Source organism: Gadus morhua, chromosome 22, assembly GCF_902167405.1.
Source record: "Gadus morhua chromosome 22, gadMor3.0, whole genome shotgun sequence".
Classification (NCBI taxonomy): domain Eukaryota; kingdom Metazoa; phylum Chordata; class Actinopteri; order Gadiformes; family Gadidae; genus Gadus; species Gadus morhua.
Genome location: NC_044069.1, coordinates 17,006,652 through 17,032,563, shown reverse-complemented (window position 1 = coordinate 17,032,563; position 25,912 = coordinate 17,006,652). Strand labels below are relative to the sequence as shown.

Here is a 25,912-nt window from a genome sequence, read left to right as displayed (position 1 = left end):
GCAAAGAGAGAGAGAGAGAGAGAGAGAGAGAGAGAGAGAGAGAGAGAGAGAGAGAGAGAGAGAGAGAGAGAGAGAGAGAGAGAGAGAGAGAGAGAGAGAGAGAGAGAGCTTTTTGGGGCTTAATTTTTTCACCTGCTTTGGCAATCTAAATATATGCTTCCCATGCCTATAAAACTTTTTTGGAATGAAATCGAAATTTAATTGAGATAGAGAGAGAGAGAGAGAGAGAGAGAGAGAGAGAGAGAGAGAGAGAAGGAGTGAAAGACTGAAAGAAGGGGGAGAGCGAGGTACTATCATGAAAGCCTGCCACCTGCTGGGATCGCATTGTGTTGTTGGAAGTCAAGGTAAGTGAGCTGCATTTGCGGAAACGTTTGACGTTTACAAACAAAAACACACACACACACACACACACACACACACACACACACACACACACACACACACACACACACACACACACACACACACATATACATTACTTAAAACATAAATACGCAAACATACATCACCACACATGTAGGCAGCGATACTTAATTAAATACATATTTTTATCTTCTATATATTTATATATATATAATTATTTATATATTATATAGAGAGCGAGGGCGAGAGCGAGAGAGAGAGAGAGAGGTAGAGATAACAACTTATTTGCAAAAAGTTTGAAATATATTCAGATTAAATGCCATTAACCTTACACCATACTAACGACGAGTAATAAACTCTGCACATTGAGTTTAATTACACCTGCTTTTACACCTTATTACGCTCCCGCTGGCCACTTGTTGTACTTTTTTCATTCACTCTGAAAGAAGCTCGTGACCAGCACGAATCGTCGTCTGTAGTTGATCCGCGGGAATAAAGGCAGTAACCCCTGTTTGCCATGAGGCTTTACACGCCGACAGGGGTTTATGGGTCGAGGACAAGCAAAACTAAAGATAAAAAGCACGCGGAAAATGGGTGCAGCCTGTAACACAAAGACCCCTTGGTGTTCGACAGCACCCCCATCTTCCTTTAACAGAGCGCGCCCCCCCTCCCCCTCCACCCCCTTTCTCTGGTCGTGGTGCATTATGGGGAAAGTCGTTGCCATTCGACCTCTGCAGGGCCTGCGCGGACGCAGCTAGAACCCTGAAATTCATTATGCCTTTAAAACCCTTATTTATTTCCGCATAACCTACACACTGTCACCGGGAGCCCGCCGCGGAGAACAACGACGACCGTCCACCTCATTCGAGATTTTAACCAATACAATTTATACATTTGAAATTTGACGGGGAGAATACAGTTGGAAGAAGTGAAGATTGCATTATATTAAGAAAATGTCCGGAGAGAGAAACCGCAGGACGCTTGCTTTCCGAGGAGGTGGATTGGCTGCAGCGGGTTCCAGCGGTAACGGTGGGGGTAAGACAAACAGCTGTGAGGCCTGGGCCTGTCAAGAACAACATTTGAACGGTAACAAGCCCGATCAAGAGGGGGACCGGGACCTGGAAGCGAAAGGACCATCGCAGGGAACAGTGGACGGCACCGGATCTGTCAGCGATAGCACTGAACCCGAGGTGGAGGAAGAAGAGGACCCGGAAGGGGGTAGCTGGGCAGCCGACGAGAGTGACGACCGCGTCGGCTCTGTGGAAGGGGAAAACGACTCGACGGAGCGAAGCAGCGGGTCCGCAGAGAACTGTCCGGGGAACAATTTAGACGGTGTGTCGGCGGGGAGCGGAGGGACGGGACCCGAGGATAACAGAGTCGAGGCAGGCTCCCGGAAATCCTGGCTAAAGATGAGACCTCAAAAGCAACTTCAGAAACATTCTCTATTTCACGCGTCGTGGTTGCAAGAGTTTCCATGGCTCAAATTTTGCCAAGAAAGGGGACTCATGTCTTGCTCTTGGTGTCACAACATTGCCACCAAGAACAGCGACGAGCTTGTGAAAGGCAGTCGGAACTATAAGCGGGCCTTGCTGCTGAGGCATCACCTGTCTTCTGAACACGGGAGGAACGACCCGACCAAGCAGGTAGCTACAGTCTTCAAGCTCGTCTATGTCTTTACCTACTATATGTCAAATCTGTGGTTACCCGATGTTCTTAACAATGCGTGTTTTGTATCCGTAGCCTTTATGTATCTAAAGCAATAACATTGGACGAGTATTGAAACTTTCGTGAATTACTTAAGACAGTCTTATTCCCAGGCTAATTGGCTAACCTTAGCCCAGCTTAACCTAGCTAACGACTGACATTAGCCTCGCGTTAGCTGGACGCTATCTGTATTACCAGAGTTGTTGGGCAGTGGCAATAGTGTCGAAAAGCCAATAGCTAAGCTATTGCCAGCTAACGTTGACCGGGTTTTGGATATCAACATACCGGAACCCTGTCCTTTGCGCTAACATGCTTTTGTCCGCGAATAAACAAATAAAAACTCGCTGTTTGACAGACCTGTCAAAGTACAACCACAGGCGAAATGTTGACACCTGCTACTGACTGACTCATCTCATGATTATTAGGGTTGCTTTACCACTTCAATCGCACGCTATACGACTTTTTATATTCATTTTTATTATAAATGGGTAAAATAAATGTCCTAATGTAAGTTATACCACAATGGCTTTACAATCATGGTTCACTGTTCAACGAACCCCTTTGTTTCTTCAGCAGCTGACTTGATTGCTAGCTTGCTAGAGGTCACACAATGGCAAGGGCTCGACCCTTAGCAGCCTTTGGGGGACCGCACCCCTAACCCACCCCCTCGTTTCTTCTTGTTCCCTAGCATGCAATCTCGCTGGCTCGCAGTCCGGTATGACCTCTGGCGCATTTCTTCCCCCTCCTATTGGGGAACTAAATTAGAGGCATTGTGCTAGAATGACTCCCCAAAATCCATAGATGGTGTCACTTGGCGTGCTGGACAAGGGGGGCAGGAGTAAATTATGTTCCCTGGAGCCTGACAGCTTGCCTGGTCCAAATACAAAAGGCTTGAATGAGTAAATTAGATGTCAGTAAGATATTTTCATGAGATCACCTTATGCTGTCCACATAAGCATACATAAATACAGCTACACCCTATATGCACAGTTCTGAAGCCTTATTAACCAATCTTGAGCTATTAACTTACACTTGTAAGGAAAGAATAGAATGTTCGACTACCGCTTAGCCCTAAAACTAGCAAATAAAACGCATCAACACAGTTGGCATTTACTTAAACTAAACATATTTGTTGAAACGTATCCTGCATTATTTTTTTCAGTGATGTTGTCATAAACCTAATATTTTATTCACTCTGCTATGCCAAATGCTACAGCAAAGATCTGTTGGTATATTATTCATTCTGTCCTGACTCTAGTTAGACACATGACCCCGCCCCACTATACACACCCTGGTTTTTATCAGAGCTGTCAGAGGAATTAAGAGCAGTACACCGTTTGACTCTAATTTGTAAGTGAAGAGGATTGTACTCCCACTTTTAGTTCTTACCCCCTCTACACGCAATCACTAATCAGAATGACTTAGAGTGAGCCTCTGACCTGTAAACATCTCTAATTGGTAAGGAGCCCAAGAGAAGAGGGTATTAGGGGCTTGGTCGTGTTTTACTCCCTAGCAACGAGGACCCCTGGCTGTAGATCTGGAGGTCAAGACAGCTCTTCTTATGGTGGAGCATGCTGGAAAGGGAGGAAAAGCCAGTGCCTCTTTATTGGAGATGATTAGATTGTGATAGTGCATGAATTTAATTTAAGGCGGTCGAGTGGGCTAAACTTTGACACCGCCCTTATGTCTTCCTTTATTCGCTTCAACGTTTGCCTTTTGTGTTGTTATACTCTGTGGTCAAAGTTCATCCAAATATGAACTCCAGTCCTGAATGTGGGATCATGCTACTTTTGTATTTTAAAGCCAAACATAAAAGGAGGAATTGGGGACACCAAGCCAATGTCTTGCGCTTTTCACCCATTCCTGACATTAGTCAGGCCCCAGCTGCATTGGTTAACAGTAACTCGATTAGGCCCAGCAGTCTGGGCACACTAGGGCAGCTGTGGTAAAGGAGGGTCTCCTTTGAGAAGGAGACTGTTGTCCTTAAGTCAGTTTTTGTTTATTTCTCCCCCTTTTTTGGTGACTACATTCTGGAAGGTTAAGAATATGGCAAAGTAGACTACGGAGATGGGTATCTGGGGTCGTAGGAGACCTTTTCTCCAATTAAATTCCCCTCGGAGGAGAAGAGGAGAGGGGATTCTATTATTTCATTATAATTATTGGTGAGTCTTGGTTAACATCACACACGGCTATTAAATGTCCGTCTCAAAGAGGTGGTAGAGGCTGTGGAGGCAGGGACCCCACCCGCCCAAGGCTGGTGTCTGTTAGATAGATGGGATGTTTATTGGGGGCCATGGGTCGCCAGGGTGTGTACGTCAGTTAGTGTGGGGGGGCCAGAGGGAGAATTCTTCTGTTTGAATCAGTCTCTGCAAGCTTGCCTCTCACTCTCTGTGGCGCACTGTGTTTCTTTCTCATTCCCTCCTTCCCTCATGTGTCTAAGCATTGTCAGGGGACCCGGGAGCCGATTCGGCAGGGCCCACCCACACCTTGGGCCGAACACACACTGCCGTATTGTTCCGGGATCTGGGGGGGAGATGGGTCTGTTGAGGGGAGAACCGAGAGAGTGGGCGAGAGAAGAGAGGGGGGGACAGAAGGATGAAGATGGCCTTGGGTGCGGGCTAGGACATGGGCGTGGACTAGGTGAATACGGGTGGGGAGGTGGGTAGATGTGTTTGTTTCTCTGTGTGTGTGTGTGTGTGTGTGTGTGTGTGTGTGCAATGCTAACCCAGTGCACATGGGTGTGGATGTGTGTAGTTAGTTTGCCCTAGGGCGGTGTATTTCGTTCAGGTCTGTTCCCGTTGTCTGTAGACTCCTCCTGTTCTCCAGGGTGCAGTCTGAAAGGGGGTTGGGGGTCCTGTGTGCTTCTAGTGCTCTTAACTTACAGGGCCACTTCACCTCCGTTTCTTTTTTATCTGTAAATCAGCGTCCATGGGCTGTTAATTTCAGAATTGGGGAGGGAGCATCCCCATTTGACCTAGATCAAAAGCATTCCTCGTTTCCAGCCTCGCTTTCATTCTTCTTTGCCCCCCCTCTCTCCTCTCCGTCTGAATTCTTCAACCCCCCCCCCCCGTTTTAAACATCTCTGGCTGGGATTAAACATGCAGGGGTTTGTCGCCATATTGTCTCTCCTGGCCCTGGTGTGTGGCGGCGGCCTGGTCTCTCAGCATCTGCCCCGCAGTTGGCCTGCCGGTGCTCTCTCTCTCCCCCTCTGCTCCCTGCCTTACACGTGGCACATCTGGACGAGGAGAACCGATGCTGATGATGGAGGCCAGAACGCAGCAAATTGATCCTGTACCAGGATGTCCTAGGCTGACTTCAGCACACTCATGCACGCACATAAAACAACCTGTCTCTGGCCAACACTCCCCTCTTAGTCTCCTAATGGACTCGGCAATATGTGATGGATTAATGCCGTTGGCTTTCCTGGTAGTTTGATAACCACCTGCAGGGCGTTCTTTTTATATTGGTAATAAATAAATAATTTGTTGTTTTTAATGTCGTCAAATAACACCGAACGTGTGTTAAGTATTAAGGGTGTAACGTTTACAATGATAGGCAAGATCTGCCCTGTTTTTGAATGTTTACGATGCGAGTGAATCGGATGTAACCTGTATCAGTCAGATAATCTATTAAAAAGTTACAAACATTTTATAGCTTTAATAGGCATCCCTTTCTAGTTTCTACCTTCCAAAATGCATCCCATGATTGATCTGTTAAAGACTGGTCAACTGCAACACAGAACATTATCTACAAATCCTCTGCACTTTCAAGCAAAGAGGCTGGCACTTCCATACTGTGTTCCAGAAGACATTTCTAAAAAGACAATTTAAAAAGGTCGCTCGGAGACGTCATGCAGTCGCCCCGGTTAGGCTTAGTTCAAAAGTTGACATGCCTTAACAGTCCCGGTTTTCTCACGCAACCATGAAGCTGGGTCTGAACGGCTGAGTGGACCATGTTTCAGCTCTGTATGGCTGGTGTCACTATAAGCAATGCCAGCAAAGTTATCCATGTTCATGCATGCTTGTTTATTGGGAAATGCTTTATACTGGGCCAACGCTGCTGTTTACAAGGACTGGTACATATTTATAACATATAAAACGTTTGATTTATTTGATACATCTTATTCAAATTGAATTACAATGAATTTATTCAAACGTAGTGATGTATGGATTCTGTTTCCTCTCGGAGCCAATGTATCGAGATGCATATCTAATCATGCCTGAAGGAGAGATTCGCATCCCTTTTAAGTATGTTTATTAACTTGTGGTAAGACATGTTTTGTTAACTTATTGCCACGCGACCATGTAGTGCATACAATCCGTCCAGAAAGAAAAACAAAAGCTACCAGGTCCGTTATCAAAACAGATCTACCAACCTCAAAACCCATTTTCCTGTACACCCATGTCCCATTATACCCATGTCCCATTACACCCATTTCCCATTATACCCAGGTCCCATTACTCGTATGTTGCCCCTTCATCCACCTCCACCTCCATTCTCGTGACTGGTGCTGAGGGCAACTGGGAGCCTGGGTGTAAAAGCAGGGGAGTGCAGAGCTCTTCACAAAAGGGCCCACAGTGAGTGGACAATGAGCCCGGGGCTGAGCGCGCCTTATGAAAGGCTGAAATGGGGTGACCCAACTCTCGCTGCCTCCTTCACGTCTCGCCTTCCATCGCTCTCTCCTCCTCAATGTGTCCTCCCTTCGTATTCTCAAGGCTCTTCTTCCCTTTCCTGTCGTAGTTCATCTTGTCGGTCGGCTCACTCTTTTTTCGTGTGTGCCAGCTATCATTTTACGACCCCATCTCTCCCACTCTTCGTTGCTGTGTTTTTCCATCACCCCCAATCACTGCTGCTCTTCAAGGCTTTCCAATTTCTACTTAAAGAGCAATTGAACCCCAAAACGTGTATTTATTTTAAACGTGGTAATGTGTCTTGTGTGATCGTCGTCGACATAGAAATCGATGCCATTTTATCAATGTTTCTGAAATAAGACCCTCAATTAGAGAACTGGAATAAAATCCCATGCCGTTAAATTTGATGCATGGGTCAGAGAGAGGTTTAGGCTTCCAGGACAGCTATATAGTATAACACTACTCCATCGCGCTATCCTCCTCTGTCTCCATCTATGGCTCTCTTACAGCCATCCCCATCTCTGCTGCTCCCCTCCCCTCGCTCTCCTCCAGCTGTGCCACATGATAACCACCCGCACGCCCCCACCCACCCCACTACTATCCTGGGCCGTCCCTGACCAGAGATACCCAGTGGAGTGGTGGGGGGGCGGGGGGGGGGGGTAGGTAGGGTGGGGACCTCAGAGAAATGGATTTAATCTGAATCACTCGAGTTGAAGCTCCAGCTGTGTGTGTGTGTGTGTGTGTGTGTGTGTGTGTGTGTGTGTGTGTGTGTGTGTGTGTGTGTGTGTGTGTGTGTGTGTGTGTGTGTGTGTGTGTGTGTGTGTGTGTGTGTGTGTGTGTGTGTGTGTGTGTGGAGATAAAGAGGGATGAAAGGAAGGGGTAAAAATGCAGGGCTCGAGCAATGTGAATTATTCTGGATTAGGACATCTGCTGCGCAATTCTAAAATGAGCCTGGGAGAGTTGTATGTCGGTCATTGAGACAGTGAGTGAGAGGATGTCAGTGAGTTTACGTGTTGGTTTTGGTCAAATCATATTGTCAAGCACTGTACCAAATTCATCTGCACGTCGGTTCTTTCGGACCAAATGTGTTGAGTTCTAATGCATCCATGCGTATTCATGTGGAACCAGTAAGTGATGTGCGTGGGGGTACACACACACACACACACACACACACACACACACACACACACACACACACACACACACACACACACACACACACACACACACACACACACACACTCCCTCTCTGTACCAGGCGGTCCCTTTGCCCTGCTGCAGGGGAATTTGGGAGGAATATGGTTGATGCAGGGAGAAAGCGTTTGTTGCCCAGTTGTCCTCCCTTTCTAGAGTCAGGTAGCTGGAACAGCCTCCTAGTTCTGATTAAGACCACCTGGCGTCTTACGCACTACTTCCAGCTAAAGTGTAAGCAAAGGAAAATCACAGGCTGAAAAATGTACTGACACACAGTCAGTATTAACTTGGACTGAAAACGCTCGGATGTATTGACTACCTTGACATGGAGGTGAGATTAAAGGAGTGGGGATGAACCCTGGTTCCTTAAACCTCTTTTCTCCTGCGTCCATCTGTCTTCTGTACCATGTGGTAGATGGGGTGGTAGGGGATGGACTTTGTTGGAGCTTATGCGATACGGTCTCCAAGGTTATGCTACACAACCAGACACTAGGGTTGTTGGCATTGTCGTTGGGAACCCTTATCCCTTCCCCAAACTTAAGCCTGTAAAACTTGTTTTACCCAAAAGGCAGGTGCACTGGTATCAGCATTTGCACACCATGGGCGTGAACCAGTGAGCAGGGGAAACAAATATCATGGGCTGGAAGACTGCGTTTGCATGTCCAGAAGAGTGTTTACATTCAAATGGTCCTGGGCCATGTTCCAACCTGTGTGATGTACAATGTTGGGCGTCTTTATCCTTTATTTTAGTTTCTGATTAAAGCTTGTCGTTTACTCTGAAAGGTAAACACTGTCATCATCTACTCCGCCCCATGTCATCCGAAACCTTATTCTAGTTCCTGTATGCTCATAATGCAAGGGTTAGCGGCGTCTCTCAAAGCAAAAGATCTGAACCGGCAAAGGCTCACCTAAAGACATCTTTTGGGCTAAATGTACCCTTCGGTTTGCTTAACAAAATTTGCAGGTTTCCCAGACATTTCATGTTTTCCAGCAACACTGAGCAATACAAATTTGTACAGAGGAAAGCAACCAGGACAACAATCCCAAAAAAGTATCAGTTGTGTGTTTATCGAAATACGCTGATGTACAATAACCGATCTCTCGAGCCCATCTGCCTGCTTAACTCTCAGCTCCACATTAACCAATCTCTCCATTTATTCCAAAGGACTCAGAAAGGACCTCCGAAAATTCCAGCCCCTGCAACATCCCCCCGGAGGAGGACTATCGCAACAAGCCCAACGAGAACTCCTACTGCTACCAGCTGCTGCAGGAGCTGGACAAGCAGCGCAGGGGCGGCGTCCTCTGTGACGTCAACATCGTGGTGTGCGGCCAGGTGTTCCGCGCGCACAAGAACATCCTGGTGGCCGGCAGCCGCTACTTCAAGACCCTCTACTGTCTGTCCAAGGGCGACGGCCAGGACCAAGGCACGGTCACGCACCTGGACGTCGCCGCCGTGCAGGGCTTCTCGGTCCTCCTCGACTTCCTCTACTCCGGGAACCTGCTGCTGACCAGCCAGAACGTCATCGAGGTGATGTCGGTGGCCAGCTACCTGCAGATGACGGAGGTGGTGCGGACGTGCCGCGCGTTCATCAAAGACGCCCTGAACATCAGCATCAAGCAGGAGGTCCCCGACGCCGTGGTGGTGGACTACAACAAGCGGCGGACGGTCACCACCGACGGCCACCCGCTGGACCGCAAGCCCAGCAACTTCTGGGCCACCAACATCCTGTCCAAGCTCTCCATCAAGGCCAGCTGCACAAGCGGCGGCGGCGGCGGCAGCAACGGCACCGGCGGCCCGGCCAAAGAGGCGTCCGAGGCGGTGAAGGAGGAGGTCAGCGACGTGGAGCTGTCGGCGGCCGGCGGCGAGGGCTGTGCCCTGGGGGCCTCCGGCGCGTCCGGGGGCTGGGGCCGCCACAACGACAGCTCCCCCTACTCTGCGGACGCCAGCGAGACGCAGGGCCACGACGGCCAGGGGCAGGTGTTCGTCTGGAACGAGCCGGCCACGGGCGGCGCTGCGGCCGCGCCCGCCGCAGCCATAAAGCGCGAGGCGGCGGGGAGCGGCCGCAGGAAAAAGCAGGCGACCACCCGGCGATTCGTGTACAACGTCCAGCCTGAGCCGGAGGAGGGCTTCGACGAGGGCATGTTCATCCAGCCCTCGGCCTCCTACCCCCGGGAGGACTTCTCCTACCTCTCGGAAAACGCAGGTATGACGCCCCTCGTCCGTCAGGTCCCTGAGTGTAGTTCTAGTAGCTCATTGAATGCATGCAAGCCTCATGCGTTCCTTTTTTTCCACGTGCATAAAGAAGACTCATGTTCATTATCATAGGTCATTCTAGTGTTTTATTGATTTATATCCGTCCACAGTGGTTTCCAGATAGCAGCATTACTCTATCCTAATGATAGGCTTCAGATGACCTTAATATCACTGCAGATCCCAACCACATAACAAATGGTTCTCATTAAACCAGAGCAAAATGTTGAAGATATGACCCTGGGCCGGGTTTGCAAACCAATTTCACCAGGCAATCAATAACACATTTATGTAAACAACAGAACAGATGAACATGGGCTCTGGGATATTAAGTGTCTTGAACAAATGGTCCATCCCCCAAAAAGTCAATATATATTAATGTTAACTAATATCAGTTATTAGTATTACCATGATCAGTATAGTAGTGAGCATTACCTAGTTAGGTGCCAATGTGTTCATAGACTCCTTATACCAGATCGGAATTAATGCACCCTCACAAAGAGGTCCATGCAGTTATTAATGCACTAATTCAACTACACAAATACACTTTGTCTATATACCTATTAATACTCCTCCTCTGCATCTATTTCATTGCAGTGCTATAGTATGAAAGTATTACATACAGTGCCTCTCATAATCTCCTCTGTTTCCACCCTCAGCTTCATGCTGCCCCCATTAAGTGTGTGTGTGTGTGTGTGTGTGTGTGTGTGTGTGTGTGTGTGTGTGTGTGTGTGTGTGTGTGTGTGTGTGTGTGTGTGTGTGTGTGTGTGTGTGTGTGTGTGTGTGTGTGTGAGGGCGAGCGAGCCTGTAATGTGACGAGAGAGAGAGACTAGCCCTATCTAATGCAGGATAATGAAGAAAGCGCAGGGGAAAACCCCCAAGCCCCCCCTGCCCCTCTTAATGCGCTTCAATGCTCTTAGTGCCTTGGACTCCTCCTGGGTCTCTGTTAATGTATGAGGGAGGTGTACAGGGGTGCTAAATCTGGCATTGCACTCTTTAGTATGTATACGTGTCTACATGTATGACTGCATGTGCGAGCCCCGGCCCGCTGTGCCTGTTTAGCTGTTGTTTAGCTTTGTGTCCGTATTAATTGATGCGTGTTCGGTTTTTTTCCATATATAGATACGGTGGACATTTCGTGTGGGTCGTTAGTCACAGTAAAAGGTTTCTGTGGGCAGGTGTTTACTGCGTTATTATAATTGTGTTTTTATATTGGAAATCCACAGCCTTGTGTGGCTTTAGCTTCCCCCGCTTTTTGCTTCAGCTTTATTCTATTTGTTGAGTGACGTTTTCTTTATAATGTTCATTGCGGACAAAAATAGTTATTTCAGGCGGATGCGTTAGCGAGTTCAGAACTTGACCTCACATACATGGACAAATATACAGTGTATACATAAATATATATCGAACTAACTAAAATTGATCTCTGAGCTTTTTTGACATATTCTGAGGTTTTTACTTTGTCTTTTCTACGTTGGGCTTACTGTTGGGCTGGTCAGTCCAGTGTGTGACTGGAAAATTAACAAACAACATACTTTCATTGTCTTTACCCCAACGTACCTAGTCCATTCTGACCCAAATCAATTTACACCAGGCTCCAAAATGGCCGTACTTTCTTTCCTACAGGGATGTTAGCCGGGTCTGTCTGGCTGCTGTTAAATTGTGGGCTCTGCTTAAAGACCAAGTGCAAGGCAAATGTTTTGGATTGTGTTTTGCAGTGAATTAGTTACTTTAATTGCATCTGCCTTTCCTCCCAATTCGATTCCCTTGTATCTATCCATTTTTGGACATGTGATCGTTTTCTGGGCTAGAAAAGAGGGAACTGGTTATGGTCCATGACGAGCGGTGGAACAGGACTGCTGTGTTCCCTGTGGGTTCTGGACCGGCGCTTCCTCAAGTTGACCCAAACGCCACGTTCATTTTTGGGCCCGCTCCAAACATGACGGTTGGATTGTTTCAATGGGCTATTTCACCCCCAAACACACTTATTGTATTATGAGGTGGGGAATTTGCATACACACGGTTGAAACAAACACACACACACACGCATGCACACAATGAACCGCGAGACCCTAATAGGTGCAAAGCTGCCAGAGGCTGCCGCGTCCCTCCCTAATCCACGCTAATGCAATGAGGCTGTCCGCACCATTCCAAATATTGACCCAGGGAGAACCGACACACACAGTGTGCGTGTTGATTCACACACACACACACACACACACACACGCACACACAGGGTGCTGACCAGCAAACACATGCGTACGCACACACATGGTGCAAACACGCACGCACGAAAACACACACACGCACACCCAGGATATAGACACACACACACACACAGGGTGCAGAAACGCACGAGGTGCTACAAAAGTGGAGTGTAAGCCGAGCCCATGTGAGGGCTTGACTCTGTCGTTCACTCATTAACCCCCTGCCCCCCCCCCGCTGCAGGAGGTCCGCTGGGAGGGCCAGGGGCCTGTTGTCTCACACAACAGTACACGCCGGCCCTGGGAACAAGCCACTTAGCATAGTGTGTGGGGGTGGTGCAGGTGGTCTAGGACAGGTTTTGTTTGTTCAACTCCCTTTGTTAACCAACAGTCTTCCATTGTGAAAAGTGTGAGAGGATGGGTTGGGGACGGGGGTTAGTTTGCGTGTGTGTGTGTGTGTGTACACAAGGTGTTTTGAGGTGTGTATGTAACCCACACCGGTTTTCCCCGCCACACACGCACACGCGCACACACACACTCCAAGGCCACACCTGCTGCTTCTTTCTCCCTTCCCCTTTCTCCTTGTGCTAATCTCTGGTCCCTCCTTCTTTTCCCCAGAGCTGGCCAATCAGATCCAGTACAGCGATCTCCAAGACTCGCAGCAGGGGGAGTCCTGGGAGAACGGTAGGTTGCTCTCTAGCCAAACATCCTCGAGCGATGCACAGCATAGCCCCGCCCCTTTCCAAGAAATACCCTATCAGGAGACTGGGAGCATGGCAGTCAGGTTTGGTTGCCATTGTTACAGTGAATCATCGATGGTATACAGTTATAGTTGATGGAAAATGGCAAATGGAATGAAATAATTGTCTAATATTCAGAGAGAGAAAATAAGAGAATTTTTTTTATTTCTAGTGCGTATCTTCCCTGCCTGTACCAGCCGGCGGAGAACTCTGCTGCAAATTGTGTTTTATCAACCGATGTTTCCTTTTTAATCTCTACATTTTATTTAATAACTAAAGATCACGTAGAATTGCCTCATTGATGTCTGTGGCTCTGGGATCCACTGACGGGCCCCGAGTCCCATTCGGTAGCTGCAGAGCAGCAAGGTTTCTGAGGACACACCGCTCCCATAGTATGAGAGTAGGCCTACTTGTAGTTATCACTGAACAAACAGGTTTGATGAAATGAAACTAGCGCTGTTCACCCGAAGTACAGTCAAACTGGTGCTGTTGGGGCTGACGGTTCGCCATAAAAGCACGAACCATCGCTACCTGTTCCACTTGTTTATCCAATGACCAACCTTTTCTTATTAGTAGGTAGATCTCTTTGGCAACGGACTAGTGGGGGAGCCACCCAGGAAAACAAGTTCCTAGGTAGAACCCGAGAACAGTTAATTACAACTAGAAAATGCATTTCCTGTAGAAAATGTGGTGAGCGCTGTAGTACAAAGTGCACTGCTGGTGCGTGCGTGCGTGCGTGTGTGTGTGTGTGTCTTTTTAAGAGAATAGCGAGCCGGTGTGTGATTAAAAATAGCCCAATAGAGCAGGATAAACAGCCCCATCTGGCAACACTGCCTGAACGTCCTCCAAAGGTAGCCCAATCCAGCGGGAAAAAACGCCCAATCTGGCAACACGGCTGAACGTCCTCACGCTCCAGCGTCAACGTAAATCAATGTGACCAACTGAAAACGAACCTGGTATGAAACAGAAACTGTTTAGCTGTCACTAAAATGGTGATTCTGAAGAAAGTTTAAATGATATTGAAGTTTAGATATTATTGAAGATACAAGTGTGTAGATTTGTTAAATGGTTCGAACGAAGATAAACGGTTGAAAATTGATGAAGTTAGGTCGTAAACAGTTGAAGTAATGGGAGGACGGCTCTGCCGTTCTCCCATTGACTCTCATGATAAAAAAAATATAGTATTTTAAAAGTAGAAAAGTATCTGAAAAGAAGCGTGCGATTCCAAGCTATTCTGACCATTTTTTTAATTGGAATGGAGTCTCTAGGTGAAAAAATAGGGAAGGAGATAGGTCCCAAAGTTTGTAGAGAATAAGGAAGAAAGAAACCTAAGAAGAACAATAGTTGAGCATGCAGCACTCACCTAAATAAATGTATTGTTACAACCAGTTAGTTAAACGCCTGTCTCGTCAGTCTATGCTAATTCTTTTACTGGACGGCAGGTATCCAAGTGCTACAGAAGTATTATAATATATATAATAATATAATTTTCTTTTATCCGAATGCAATATCAATGAGGATGATTCAGTCATACCTTGTTTGCCCTGGCCATCATCCCCTGGTACACATGAGGTTAACCTTACTGTCTACCTGCGGTTGGCAAATATGTATAGGAATTAAATTATCGAATTTGTGGCTTTATTTATAAAAAAAAATTGACAATCAAAGCATTCAATTAGTGAATTTAGATTTCAATACCTACCTCACAAATGAATATACGAATATTCGGGCTCAGCACTAGAAAGTACATATATATCCGCCTGTTTGCGGATACGGATACCATTTATAATTGGCAGTAGTATAATTATTTGTTGATTTATGAAGCTCATGCGTTTATTTTGGTAACCACTGGGTATTGGCCAGGATTGCATTTATAGACGTTTACAGGAAATGGCTCTAACAGCTCCTAGGCATGGGCTGAACAGGAACTTGGCACTCGCCGACACCTCATTCTTGATCTGGTCTTTCTGCTTTTCAGAGCGGGGTGAGCTCTGGGCTCCACTGGATCGTAACAGCTGTTTGCAACGTGCACAGCAACGATCCGCTGTAGCCGAGTAGAGGGAAAACGTAGTGTGTTGCGGCTAGTACGAGTATCCAAAACGCCAAACGAAAGTTACAAACACACACGGCAATTAAGCTGTTACTGATTCTGAAAAAAAAAAAGACTTAAAGTACGGTTGCTGGAGTCGATGGTGTGGTTTGTGAGCGTCTGTCGAGTGGAAGCTACGTGGCTGGTGGATGGGTGTGGAGGAGGGGCCTGTGCAGAGGGATTTAAGGGGGTCAGTGTCTGCTAGCCAGGCAGGATTAGGAGGCACAGGCGTGGCCGGTGGGAGGCAGGATCCAGCCGGTATAGAGGCTCCTCTGGGCTCCACTGTTCCTCACTTCTGTACCACCTTTCTCCAACGCACGCCCTAACCAACTCTTATTTAACACTGGAGAAGCTGGGATGCTAGCATGTGATCATGGCGTTGCCTTTGAAGAAAGGCCTCTTGTGTATGTCAGGGATGACCCCCACTTTTACACACACACACACACACACACACACACACACACACACACACACACACACACACACACACACACACACACACACACACACACACAGGGGAATACATGGGTGCCCTGCTTCTCATCAATTTCCTCACCCACTCTCCAACCCCCTAGCAACCTGCCCTGACGACGCTGCTGTTGTAGGTGCTGGGGCTCAAACAAAGGGCCAGGACAGGTTGTTCCCTCTCTCCAACGCTCCCCCCCATACTCTCTTGCTTCTCTTGCTCTATTTCTATCGTGTGTGTGTGTGTGTGTGTGTGAGAGAGAGATCTGTTCAGCAGCCTATAGCGGATCAATGGGTAACCAGGTTATTTGCCTGGCCAGCTGTCCCTGGCTAAATGTCAGCAGGGGCGCCCCTGGGGCGTCGTTTAGCATGGAGGCGGCGCCGAGGCCCACGTCGTCTCACCTCATTGTCACGCATGGAAATGGCTCCGTCACACCAGGCTGCCTTAGTCCTTTAAAGGGTTATCGATATGTGTGCGCGAGTCCTGATTTATGGCCGGTATTATTAGCTGGAGTGGGGTCCTAAGGCTATTGCTGTTCGGGGACACAGTACGTTGCAGGCATGCAGTCTGGTCACCTTTTGGAAGAATCTGCTGTTTTGAATCCAAAATAGGTCCCCCACATCATGGAGATTTAAAGTTAACATATTTGGGAATGAGGAGGCGTTAGGTGGGGGGGGGGGGTGTGGTGATCTAGGTTGTAAAAGTTGAATGGCGGTAAAGTAATCTGTGGGAAGACTTTCTGTTGGTCTGCTGCCCTGCAAACTATTCAATCCAATGAACACAAAGGTTTGAGTTGTTAGGCAGAGATACCTGGTGATTATCCGGTGGCTGATAAAAAGAATATATTTTCAATGCCATCGTTTGCTACAATGAATGAACTCAGGTCAAGAACTTTTGTCACTGATTTTGATTACTAATGCTGTAATGATAATGTGAACTCTGTTTAAGGCTGACATTACGAGTGCAACGTCTCAAAGTTAATTTCTTAAAATGTCTTGCTGTTTTGCACGCTATCTACCTTTTGCATCTTTACATTTTAGATTGCCTGCTGTATTTTAGATCTCCCCCTGAATCCCATTCCACTTGTTTTCTGAGTCAGCTGACTGTATTGTTTAGAAATAACAAGTACGGGAGAGTTTACAAATAATCTTTCATTAGTGAAATGTCCCTTAATGATCGAGGCTCCTGGTTAAAGACGAGATTTTTTCATTCAAACCTGTACCTCAGACCTAGCAACAATGATAGGCCTGCAAATTACTGCTTGTTCCAACATTAACAGGCAAGGTATGTGGCGTCATAAAGCTTTGGATTGGCTAGTTCCTATATTTACATTCAAGGTATGTAGCGTCATAAAGCTTTGGATTGGCTAGTTCCTATATTAGCAGTCAAGGTTTGTGGCGTCGTTAAGCCTTGGATTGGATGCCATAAAATTGATATTCCTTGCAATATGTTAAGTGGGTCATATTGCTTAAATCCAAAAATATATTTAAATAAGATATTACTATATTGCGACAGGGGAGAGAGTTAATTTATATTGTTATTAAGCCAACTTAGAAATGAACAACACGATGCATAGTGTGTTTAGTGATCAGGATGGAGACTCAGGATCCCTCTCCCTAATTCAAAAATTCTAGAATGCTAGAATTCTAAAATAAATAGTTTGAAGCAGAACTTATTCAATTCCCTGTGTACATTCTGTTTTCCAATAAATACGATAATATTGCTTATAAACAAAATATTTTATTAAGGAAAATGCATAATTGAATACATTTTCGGTGCGCCCCTAAAGTTCAATATGCACACATATTTTCCACTTGGGCGCTCCTTGGGGAAACTGGTCCATGTCAAGCCCTGCCCTGTTTGTTTGACATAAAGGCTGTGTTTATGCTGTTGACCACTCGGTTAACAGATGGATCCCTGACCTTGATCTGTACAAAGAGAGTATACACAACTTCCAAAGATATTGGAGGTGTCTTCTGTGACTGTGTCCTTCACAAGCATATGAAGACACTGTACCGGATGAATACCAACCGAAACCGCAGTCGGGTCATACTAATACATTTGAGAAACGGTCTGGAATGTCCTCTTACCAGATCGTTTTACCAGTATTTCCCTCAACACAAACACTTCCTCCAACACCTAGAGTTTATCAGTTAATAATCCAACAAGGAAGTCACAGATGTTTTTCTTTCATGCTTTCACCTCACCTCACCACTGGCAATGTTAGGAGCTGTCAAACGCAAACAATGCAACTCATCCCATCACAATGGGGAAGAAAAACAGTTGCCTTTTCAAATTAAAAGTGTTTTTGCAGCATCCTCATGCTAAGGGTTTGTGTGTCACCCCCCCCTCTCTGTTTGCAGGTGAGTCCTCGGACCTGGCCCTCAACAAGCTCAAGTGTCCTCACTGTAACTACATCGCCAAGCACCGGCGCACGCTCAAGAGGCACCTGATCATCCACTCCGGCGTGCGCTCCTTCAGCTGCGACATCTGCGGCAAGCTGTTCACACGGCGCGAGCACGTCAAGAGACATTCCCTGGTACACACGCACACACATACACTCACAGACACGGACACGCGCACACACAGACACGCGCACAGACACACACGCAGACAGACAGATACACACTCAGTCAGTCAGTCAGTCATGCTCCACGGCATTCGGCTGCCAACATGGCCCTACCTTATCGACATGTTTTTTTTATTTTTTTATCCTTTTTCAATATCTCCCTAAAAGCTACCAGACTGCTTTTTTTTCATTTATAATTTTTTTCGTTTTGGATGCCGTATGTTTTGCATGAGGAGAGAGAAGGATTTATTTGTTCCTCGTGTTAAGAAAGAGAGGGTACATGGGAGTGTCTTCGCTGCCAACCCACATCCTCCACCATATTGCATAATAAATAACCGCTGAAATCTGTGAATGTAGCAAGACATTTAGTAGAGCCATGGCCCTTGATTAAAAATGTAGTGGTGGCAGTATCCCATTATCTCATGAATGCTTAACAAGGCGTTGGGTTTATAGTTTTAGAACTTGTGAGATTGTCCCCTATATCGTTGCATTAGTGTGGTTCAACACTACCAGAATCAGCTGCAAGTAGGCTGGGTGGATTCTTGAGAGTGTTAATCATCAATATTAACCCTGTTCCACACTGTCTCACTGTGTCTCTTTTCACTCTGTTCCCTCTCTGTCTTCTTCCCCCCCAAACTCTCTACCTCATCCCCCCCCCCCAACTCTCTCTACTTCCTCCCCCCAATCTCTCTACCTCCTCCCCCCCTCTGTCTCTCTACCTCCCCCCCCCCTCTCTCTACCTCTTCTCCCCCCCACCCCCCCACCTCCCTCCCGCTACAGGTGCACAAGAAAGACAAGAAGTACAAGTGCATGGTGTGCAAGAAGATCTTCATGCTGGCGGCCAGTGTGGGCATCCGCCACGGCTCGCGGCGCTACGGCGTGTGCGTGGACTGCGCCGACTCCCACCAGGCCTCCCAGGGCGGCCTGGAGGGCCTGGACCCAATGGAGTTCGCCCGCGACGACGACGACTTTGACGGCGAGGAGGGCGAGGAGGGAGAAGAGGCGGACGACGCGGCCGACATCGACCAATCAAACTGGGGCGAGGCCGCCGCCCCCCCGGACGACTGAAGTTTGTGGTTCTTCCGACGTTTTTCTTTGTTTTAGTTTTTTGTTTTCGAAGCAAGCTTAAGAAATTAAATGAGAGTTTTAAGATAATTTTTATTTAATGTTTTAATATATATTAGAGGACGAGTAAATACAACTTAAAACTCTAGCTGGTAAACAATCAACTACTCCAAAGTGCTATCCAACCGCAAGGTTACGTAACGCGTTTATGACAAAGAAAAGGCGACTACAGAAGCTTTGGTTTAACAGAGGGTTCCTCAAAGATGTACACATTTTATAATCCTTTGAATATGTGCTCAGTAGAGTTTTTTTTAACGAGGCCCTAATACGAAAAATCAGGTTCTTTCTTGGTGATACGTGTTTTTTTTGTTTTTAGTCTTTTCCTGTTTTATCCGGGTTAGAGGGTGGGTGATAGGGTGTACATAGTGTTAAGTCATGATCGGCCAATCATTGCGAGCGAGAGAGAGAACGAGGGAAAGAAAAACTAGTTAATTATTTAATTTATGAAGAGGTTGTAATGGTCTTATTTGAAATGCTCGAATTGTGAGTCGTGTCGTCTGCTTCTGCTAGCAGAGAGGCGGTCGTCTGTGTTCTGTTCAGCATGTGCGCGCATCGCTAGCCGCGAGTGTTTAGCGCACGCCGGCGCCTGAAATAATTAGCAGACAGGAAGATTTATTAACTTTGCTATGTAGATTGACTCGTTTTAGACGCGCTAAGGTTGTCGTCAACGTCGTTGTTGTTGTTATTATTATTAATATTGTTATTTTTCTTTCTTTCTTACCTGCACAATCTTGGAACCAAATATCTGTTTTGTGACGCTAATGTATCACAGCCATATTTATGATTAATTTAAGAGGGCTGTGCTATTGTGCCAAGCAGACCGCACACCAAGATATCGCAGGAAACCTAGAACTACTGAAACACGCTTAAAAAAGAGAAGAGGATGGTGCAAGACTGTTTTTTTAAGCTGAGGGGGGGGTGGGGGTGGGGGGGGTTGGGGCGTGAGAAGAGATGCAAAAAGAAAATGAAAGTACAAGGGGAAAATGTTATTGCTAGCTTTATACAAATCACAGCGTCACAGTAACACTTTATTATATTTAAAAAAAATAAAGCATTTTGACTTTCACTTAAAGCTTGAATTTTGCCAAATGACGAAAAAAACGTTTGGTGCTGTAACGCTTTGTCGCAAAATACTGGACCTACAGGCTGTATATGATAATAATCATAACGCTTAAACTGACTCAGTTATATATATATATATATAGATCTACGTGTAATCAGCTTAAACTATAGAACACTGTTTTGCTACGGCGACTATCAGGTATGCTTTGCCATCGATTCTTTTTCTACAAAAAAAAGCTTTCATTTAATGCACACGCATACCATTTTGTAAAACCTCGGGCAGTAAGTTGTCATGGACCTAAGCGGACCGCTCTACCTGATACATGGTTGTCTATTGGGTACTGAGCTATGGTTAAAACGTTCCCCAACACTTAACGGATCGGACCAACAAGCCGTTCACAAAACCAAGTTCAAATCCTTTTTTCTTTTTTTTCGTTCGTTATGTTTATTTTTTAACTTTTTATCAATTGTTGAATTGAATTGGGCTAGAAATGTTTTTCGTTTTCTTTTTCGTTTTTGTTTAGCTCTGCCAGGCAGAAAAACACTTTGTTCCGCATAAAGTGAAGCTCTATGGCCCCTCATAGACATGCACTTAACTTTTTTGCGTTCATGAAAATCATTTGTTTTTATGTTCTTGAGTCTCTTTTGCTTTCGCTGAAGCAGGTCTGAATGGAACTATATATATTTAAATGGATATATATATACAAACTGTTGCGCTCTTCCTCCAATGCGCAACTTTAGTTTTTTTATTACACTTTTTGTTTTGTTATTTAATATTATATATATATATATAAATGTGTTGACTCCAAAATGCAATCAAGACTGTTAATTTCTATTTGTCCAACCAAAATTGTTTTTTTTTTGTAATTATTGTTGAAATGTATGAGAAAAGCCAGCTGACAACTTTTATAGCGTAGAGGACCCTTGCTTGTGTCTGTAATTGTTGAGATTTGTTTTCCTGTTTTTATGCTACAGAATCATTCACTTTACCCTCGATGCGTATATCGCTTTTTGTCCTTTCTACAGATGTGTTCTGTCTCTTTTTATTCATTAAGCACATATTTTCTAAAGAACACACAGATTGTTTGCGGGTTGAGACCTCGGATGGCCATTTATGTCTGTTTCTGCAGTGGATTATATGTGATGAAGTGCTACTGACGCACGGTGTGTGGCTTCACTCGATTGCTCTATTGAAAGATGTATTTTATTAAAGCATAGAGATCGCTTCCTCTAGTACATTGACCCCTAAAGAAATCACAGGGTGGAGTTATATAATGGATATATATAAATGAATATATATATGTATACATATAAAGAGAGATTATAAAAGCAGAAGGTATATATAAATAAGATATTTAACTAGTGTGTTTCCTCTATGGGACAGGTTCACAGTTAGCTCTCCACACCCCTGAGGTGGTTGTTCCGTGATCTTTGACCTTTCCGCTTTGTTGTCACTTGTGTGCTTGTCATACCATACCATGCCATCCGGTTATCCAAATTTTGTTTTTGTTTTTATATATAAATATATATACACACACCATCCTACTGATTTTACTGTAACGGATGAAAGCTAAGAAAAGACCCTTGATGTTATTGTTTTTAGACTTTTTATGCTGTATTTGTTAAAAGGACACAAAACACAAAATACAAACAAACACTACAGATATAAAGAGGTTTTTTTCCCGGCTGTATTTTTTTACGCTGTCGCAAAAAACAAAGGTTGTATTTTTCAATTTCTCGCGAACTTTCGCGGTGATGCAAGACCCCGGGCCACACCTCAGTCCCTTCCGAACACAAAGCAACAATTCAGGTTACTCTTTTTACGTTTTTATCAAAGGTTTTCGAAGATATGGAACTAGCCTACATTCTCCTTTTTTCTGTCTCAATTGTACTACTGTTCCTCTCTATACTACATTTTAAGAATAAAACTTTGATATTGCTTTAAGTCCCTTTTCTTTATTTATCGTAGTACAAAGTATTTCTCTATTCTCCATATTGTGTCTGTATGGTATTGAGTTACACAATGACTCCATACATATCCAAATGATAAACAATTCCAGCAAATCAGTATCAGAAAGGTGTATCGCCAGGTTAGCTTCACAAGGAGTGTGAAATGGTGTATTGGTGCTAAACATAATGGTAAATATAAAATAAATGCACACATACATATGTTAACTTAAGCGGTAGATTTCACTGTCAAGCTAAAGTACAGATCATCTTGTAAAGAATAGTCATTGTTGTCCTTGAATCATTGTTAGACAAACATACCTGTAATCATAAGCCATCTTTTGGATCCAACTCCTGATAATTCTAATTATCATAAAATATGGAGGGGGGGGGGGGGGGGGGCTGTCATGCATGCTTTTAAGAGCTGTTGACGTGTGCTGCTTTTTCCAGCATTTAATGCTGTTACGTTGCCCTCTGCTGGTAGGGAAATAACTCCGTTTTTATTTTGGGCAGAGTTGCGCTACTGTCCAGTGCCTCCAGAGAGCAGCATGGGGTTGTAATTTGTAAGGAAGAAAAAAAACGTTTAGATCCGCGGTATTTACTAGGAGCTCGTTGCCATCACACCACAATAATAACTAACACTAAACGTGGACTGCAGCCATTCATTTGAGATGAGAGGCGTCGACGAGATGTGATCACCATGGCAGCATTGTGTGGTTCGTTGTGCACGTCCAGAGGCTGAGAGAGTTTATATAATTTGACGGAAACACTGATGAGTCAATGAGGAAATGTCTAACATATCCAAGGTGTTTCTAGCATGTCGTGCTCGTTTTGTTTAGTCATCTGAACATCCGAAAATGCTGTCTTTATGTAATCAATAGTTTTTGTGCATTTTTATGTAATTGATAATCTTTCGACTCTCATAGCCGGGAAATAATACATTCAGGAGTCAGGACTGTAACTTTAGGCCGATCAAGAGAAACCGATCGGCCCCATCTGTCGGTAAATGGACTGCCGTTAGAGAGGGGGATCATTTGAATGTAGGCCCACTATGCTCACTACCACAGTAATCTGTCGCCCCACTTCCATTACGATAAATATTTATCCCTTCACGGTTTGGCGTTTCCAGGGAACTTCGCAAACTGCAAATTATTTTTAGCCGTGATGGTAAACCTTGTTTTGGTTACTTCACTTTGGATGTATTTTCAGAGTGCTGGGACAGGGTTTTCTTTCTTCAAATTTACACGGCAGCTTGTTTTTCACGCCGAGAATAGTCTGTTTGCATCTCCTCGGCCCTGTGTGCTTTCCCCCCTCTTTTGTACATAAGTGTTTGTGTACGCTGCTGTACCCGCTAACCAAAACACAGGCGGAAAACATCGTCCTTGTGGGCAACCGTACACACACTGGCCTATTCTTCACTGTGAGTGTGTGTGTGCGCTTGTTTGTGCGCATGCATGCGTGTGTGTGTGTGTGTGTGTGTGTGTTCCCTATTCACGGGTTCTTTGTGTGGGTGTCAGTCAGCGGGGTTGTCTGTGGGCAGGCCCCCATTGTGTTGAACCACTGCTCCTTATTGACACAGGGCCCCTGGCTCCACACGTTCCCATGGCCCCCCGGCCGCGGCGGATGGAAGGCTGAAACCAGAGCCCCGGACCTGGGGAGAGTTTGTTTGCTCTCCCCTGGCGCTCCCCTGGCGCTCCTGGAGCGGCTGTCAGTGGGGACATGGGCACAACGGAAGACGGCAGCCTGTGTGTGTGTGTGTGTGTGTGTGTGTGTGTGTGTGTGTGTGTGTGTGTGTGTGTGTGTGTGTGTGTGTGTGTGTGTGTGTGTGTGTGTGTGTGAGAGAGAGAGAGGGAGAGTGTGTGTGCTGGGATCTGTGTGTGTGTGTTTGAAGGGGAAAGTGTGTTTGTGTGTGTGTACACGGTGGGCTGGCTATTAAAGCACCAATAAGGAACCAGGTAATCCCGTGGTCACAGCTGCGGTTGTTGACAGCCTGGTCATGGCTAACTACCGCCGGGATCTCACATGCACACACACGTGCATGACTATAAACGTGTGCACGTGCACATCTGCTTGGTATCCAGCTGCTGTTCAGCCTGCATGTTGTTAGTGTACAACACTCGCACACAAACACTTCAAATCCTCGCACTGCTTCTCAATCACTTTGCGGTGCAAATCGACGCTACCAAACATCCCAGAGTCAGTGGGCGGGGGGGGGGGGGCTCACTCAGCACACCACCCACTCCTATCTGTTATCTCCACCCTGGCCTGCCTCTGTGCTGCACTCAGATCTGGTTCCCAGACTCAAAGTGTTCCCCAGGGCCCCAAACACGCACACACACACACCAACACACACCTGGGATTTTATTGTTGTTTAGAAATAAAAGGAGGAGTTCCCTCTAATAGGCTGGCTGGGAAAATGTCTTACCTGCATCTGGGTTTTCAAGATGTCATCCGTTGGGGTAGCGGTTTCCCTTGGGTGAGGGTCGGTGGACCTATGTTTAAAGGAAGCTTGGGTATTTTTGGGTCATTTTGGTGTATGACAAAATCTTTTGAGATTGGTCCAGTATTGAGCGAGACAACTCAGCTGTGAGCCGAAAAACTGGGCTTGAATGTCTACCTTTGGGGTCACAGCTGTCCTTCAATGTGCGGCCTCCCAAGGTGCTCGGTTTTGAATCCAAACAGAAAAATATAACTTGTTTTCTTTACCTTTTGTTCATGTCTGTTTGTTATTTTTTCCAACCAAGTCTTGCCTAAGGAGAAGTCTGGTTCTGAAATCTCATGGTTGCAGGATATTTCCCAATTGTCATTACCAACTCAACCCTCAATTGCCCAAATCTTTTAAATAACACCAAACTACGCTTTTCGTAGTCCATCACAGCAAACCCCCCGCTCTCTAGTTCCCACTGTTCACTTCCTGCAACAACGCAACTCAACCCCCGTTGAGGGAGACTTGGTCAGATACAGTAACAAACACACCGCGATCAAGAGAAATGGAAAGAAACACATTTCATGTCAAAGGCAGAAACCAGCACTTTTATCGGACGTCCATTGACTGCTGCTATTGCCCAAAATGATAACTTTGCAGACAGTTTTTTCGTGGATTACAGCTGCAGCATTCTCGCTAAATACCGGACCAATCCCATGAATATTTCTCCCAAAAATTATCGGAAAATAGGCCCCAGGTTGAAAAAATCATGAAATTGACCTTTATCTCATTGTGGGAACTTCTGAGATTAAAGGTTCTGTGTTCCAACCCAACTGCTTGTTAAGAGTCACACCATAACCTGCTTATTATTAATTGCATGAATCTCATGTATTCACTGTAAAATGCTTTGGACGATGTGTCTAATTGATAGGAGAGGAACTATTACGCAAGCTTTAGCCCCGAAACCCTGTCAGCCAGCTTGTGGTGAGCCACTTGTCTGAGGCTCTGTCACAAGTCGTGACAACCACCAAAACATCTTCCCCTTCGCACCCCGGGCAGATAGGAAGTTTTGCTTCCTTCAACACGAATGCTTTCAACACTTCATCCTTTTAACTGCAGACCGCTAGTTCCAGTTGAGCATC

The 25,912-nt window shown here is 45.8% G+C and overlaps 1 protein-coding gene across 1 annotated transcript; it reads left to right on the top strand.

The window, feature by feature from the left end:
* The first annotated feature begins 1,316 nt into the window (after positions 1-1,316).
* Positions 1,317-22,343, top strand: zbtb10 (zinc finger and BTB domain containing 10). The gene is made up of 5 exons (XM_030347093.1): positions 1,317-2,006; positions 9,058-10,096; positions 12,966-13,031; positions 18,006-18,181; positions 18,992-22,343. Exons 1-5 carry the CDS (start codon positions 1,317-1,319, stop codon positions 19,277-19,279), a joined length of 2,259 nt encoding a protein of 752 aa, XP_030202953.1. The 3' UTR covers positions 19,280-22,343.
* Positions 22,344-25,912: the final 3,569 nt, after the last annotated feature.

Coding starts and splice junctions, on each gene's coding strand:
- zbtb10 (XM_030347093.1), top strand. CDS start 1,317: ATGTCCGGAGAGAGAAACCGCAGGACGCTTGCTTTCCGAGGAGGTGGA. Junction 10,097..12,965: donor CTACCTCTCGGAAAACGCAG/GTATGACGCCCC, acceptor TCTTTTCCCCAG/AGCTGGCCAATCAGATCCAG. Junction 18,182..18,991: donor ACGTCAAGAGACATTCCCTG/GTACACACGCAC, acceptor CTCCCGCTACAG/GTGCACAAGAAAGACAAGAA.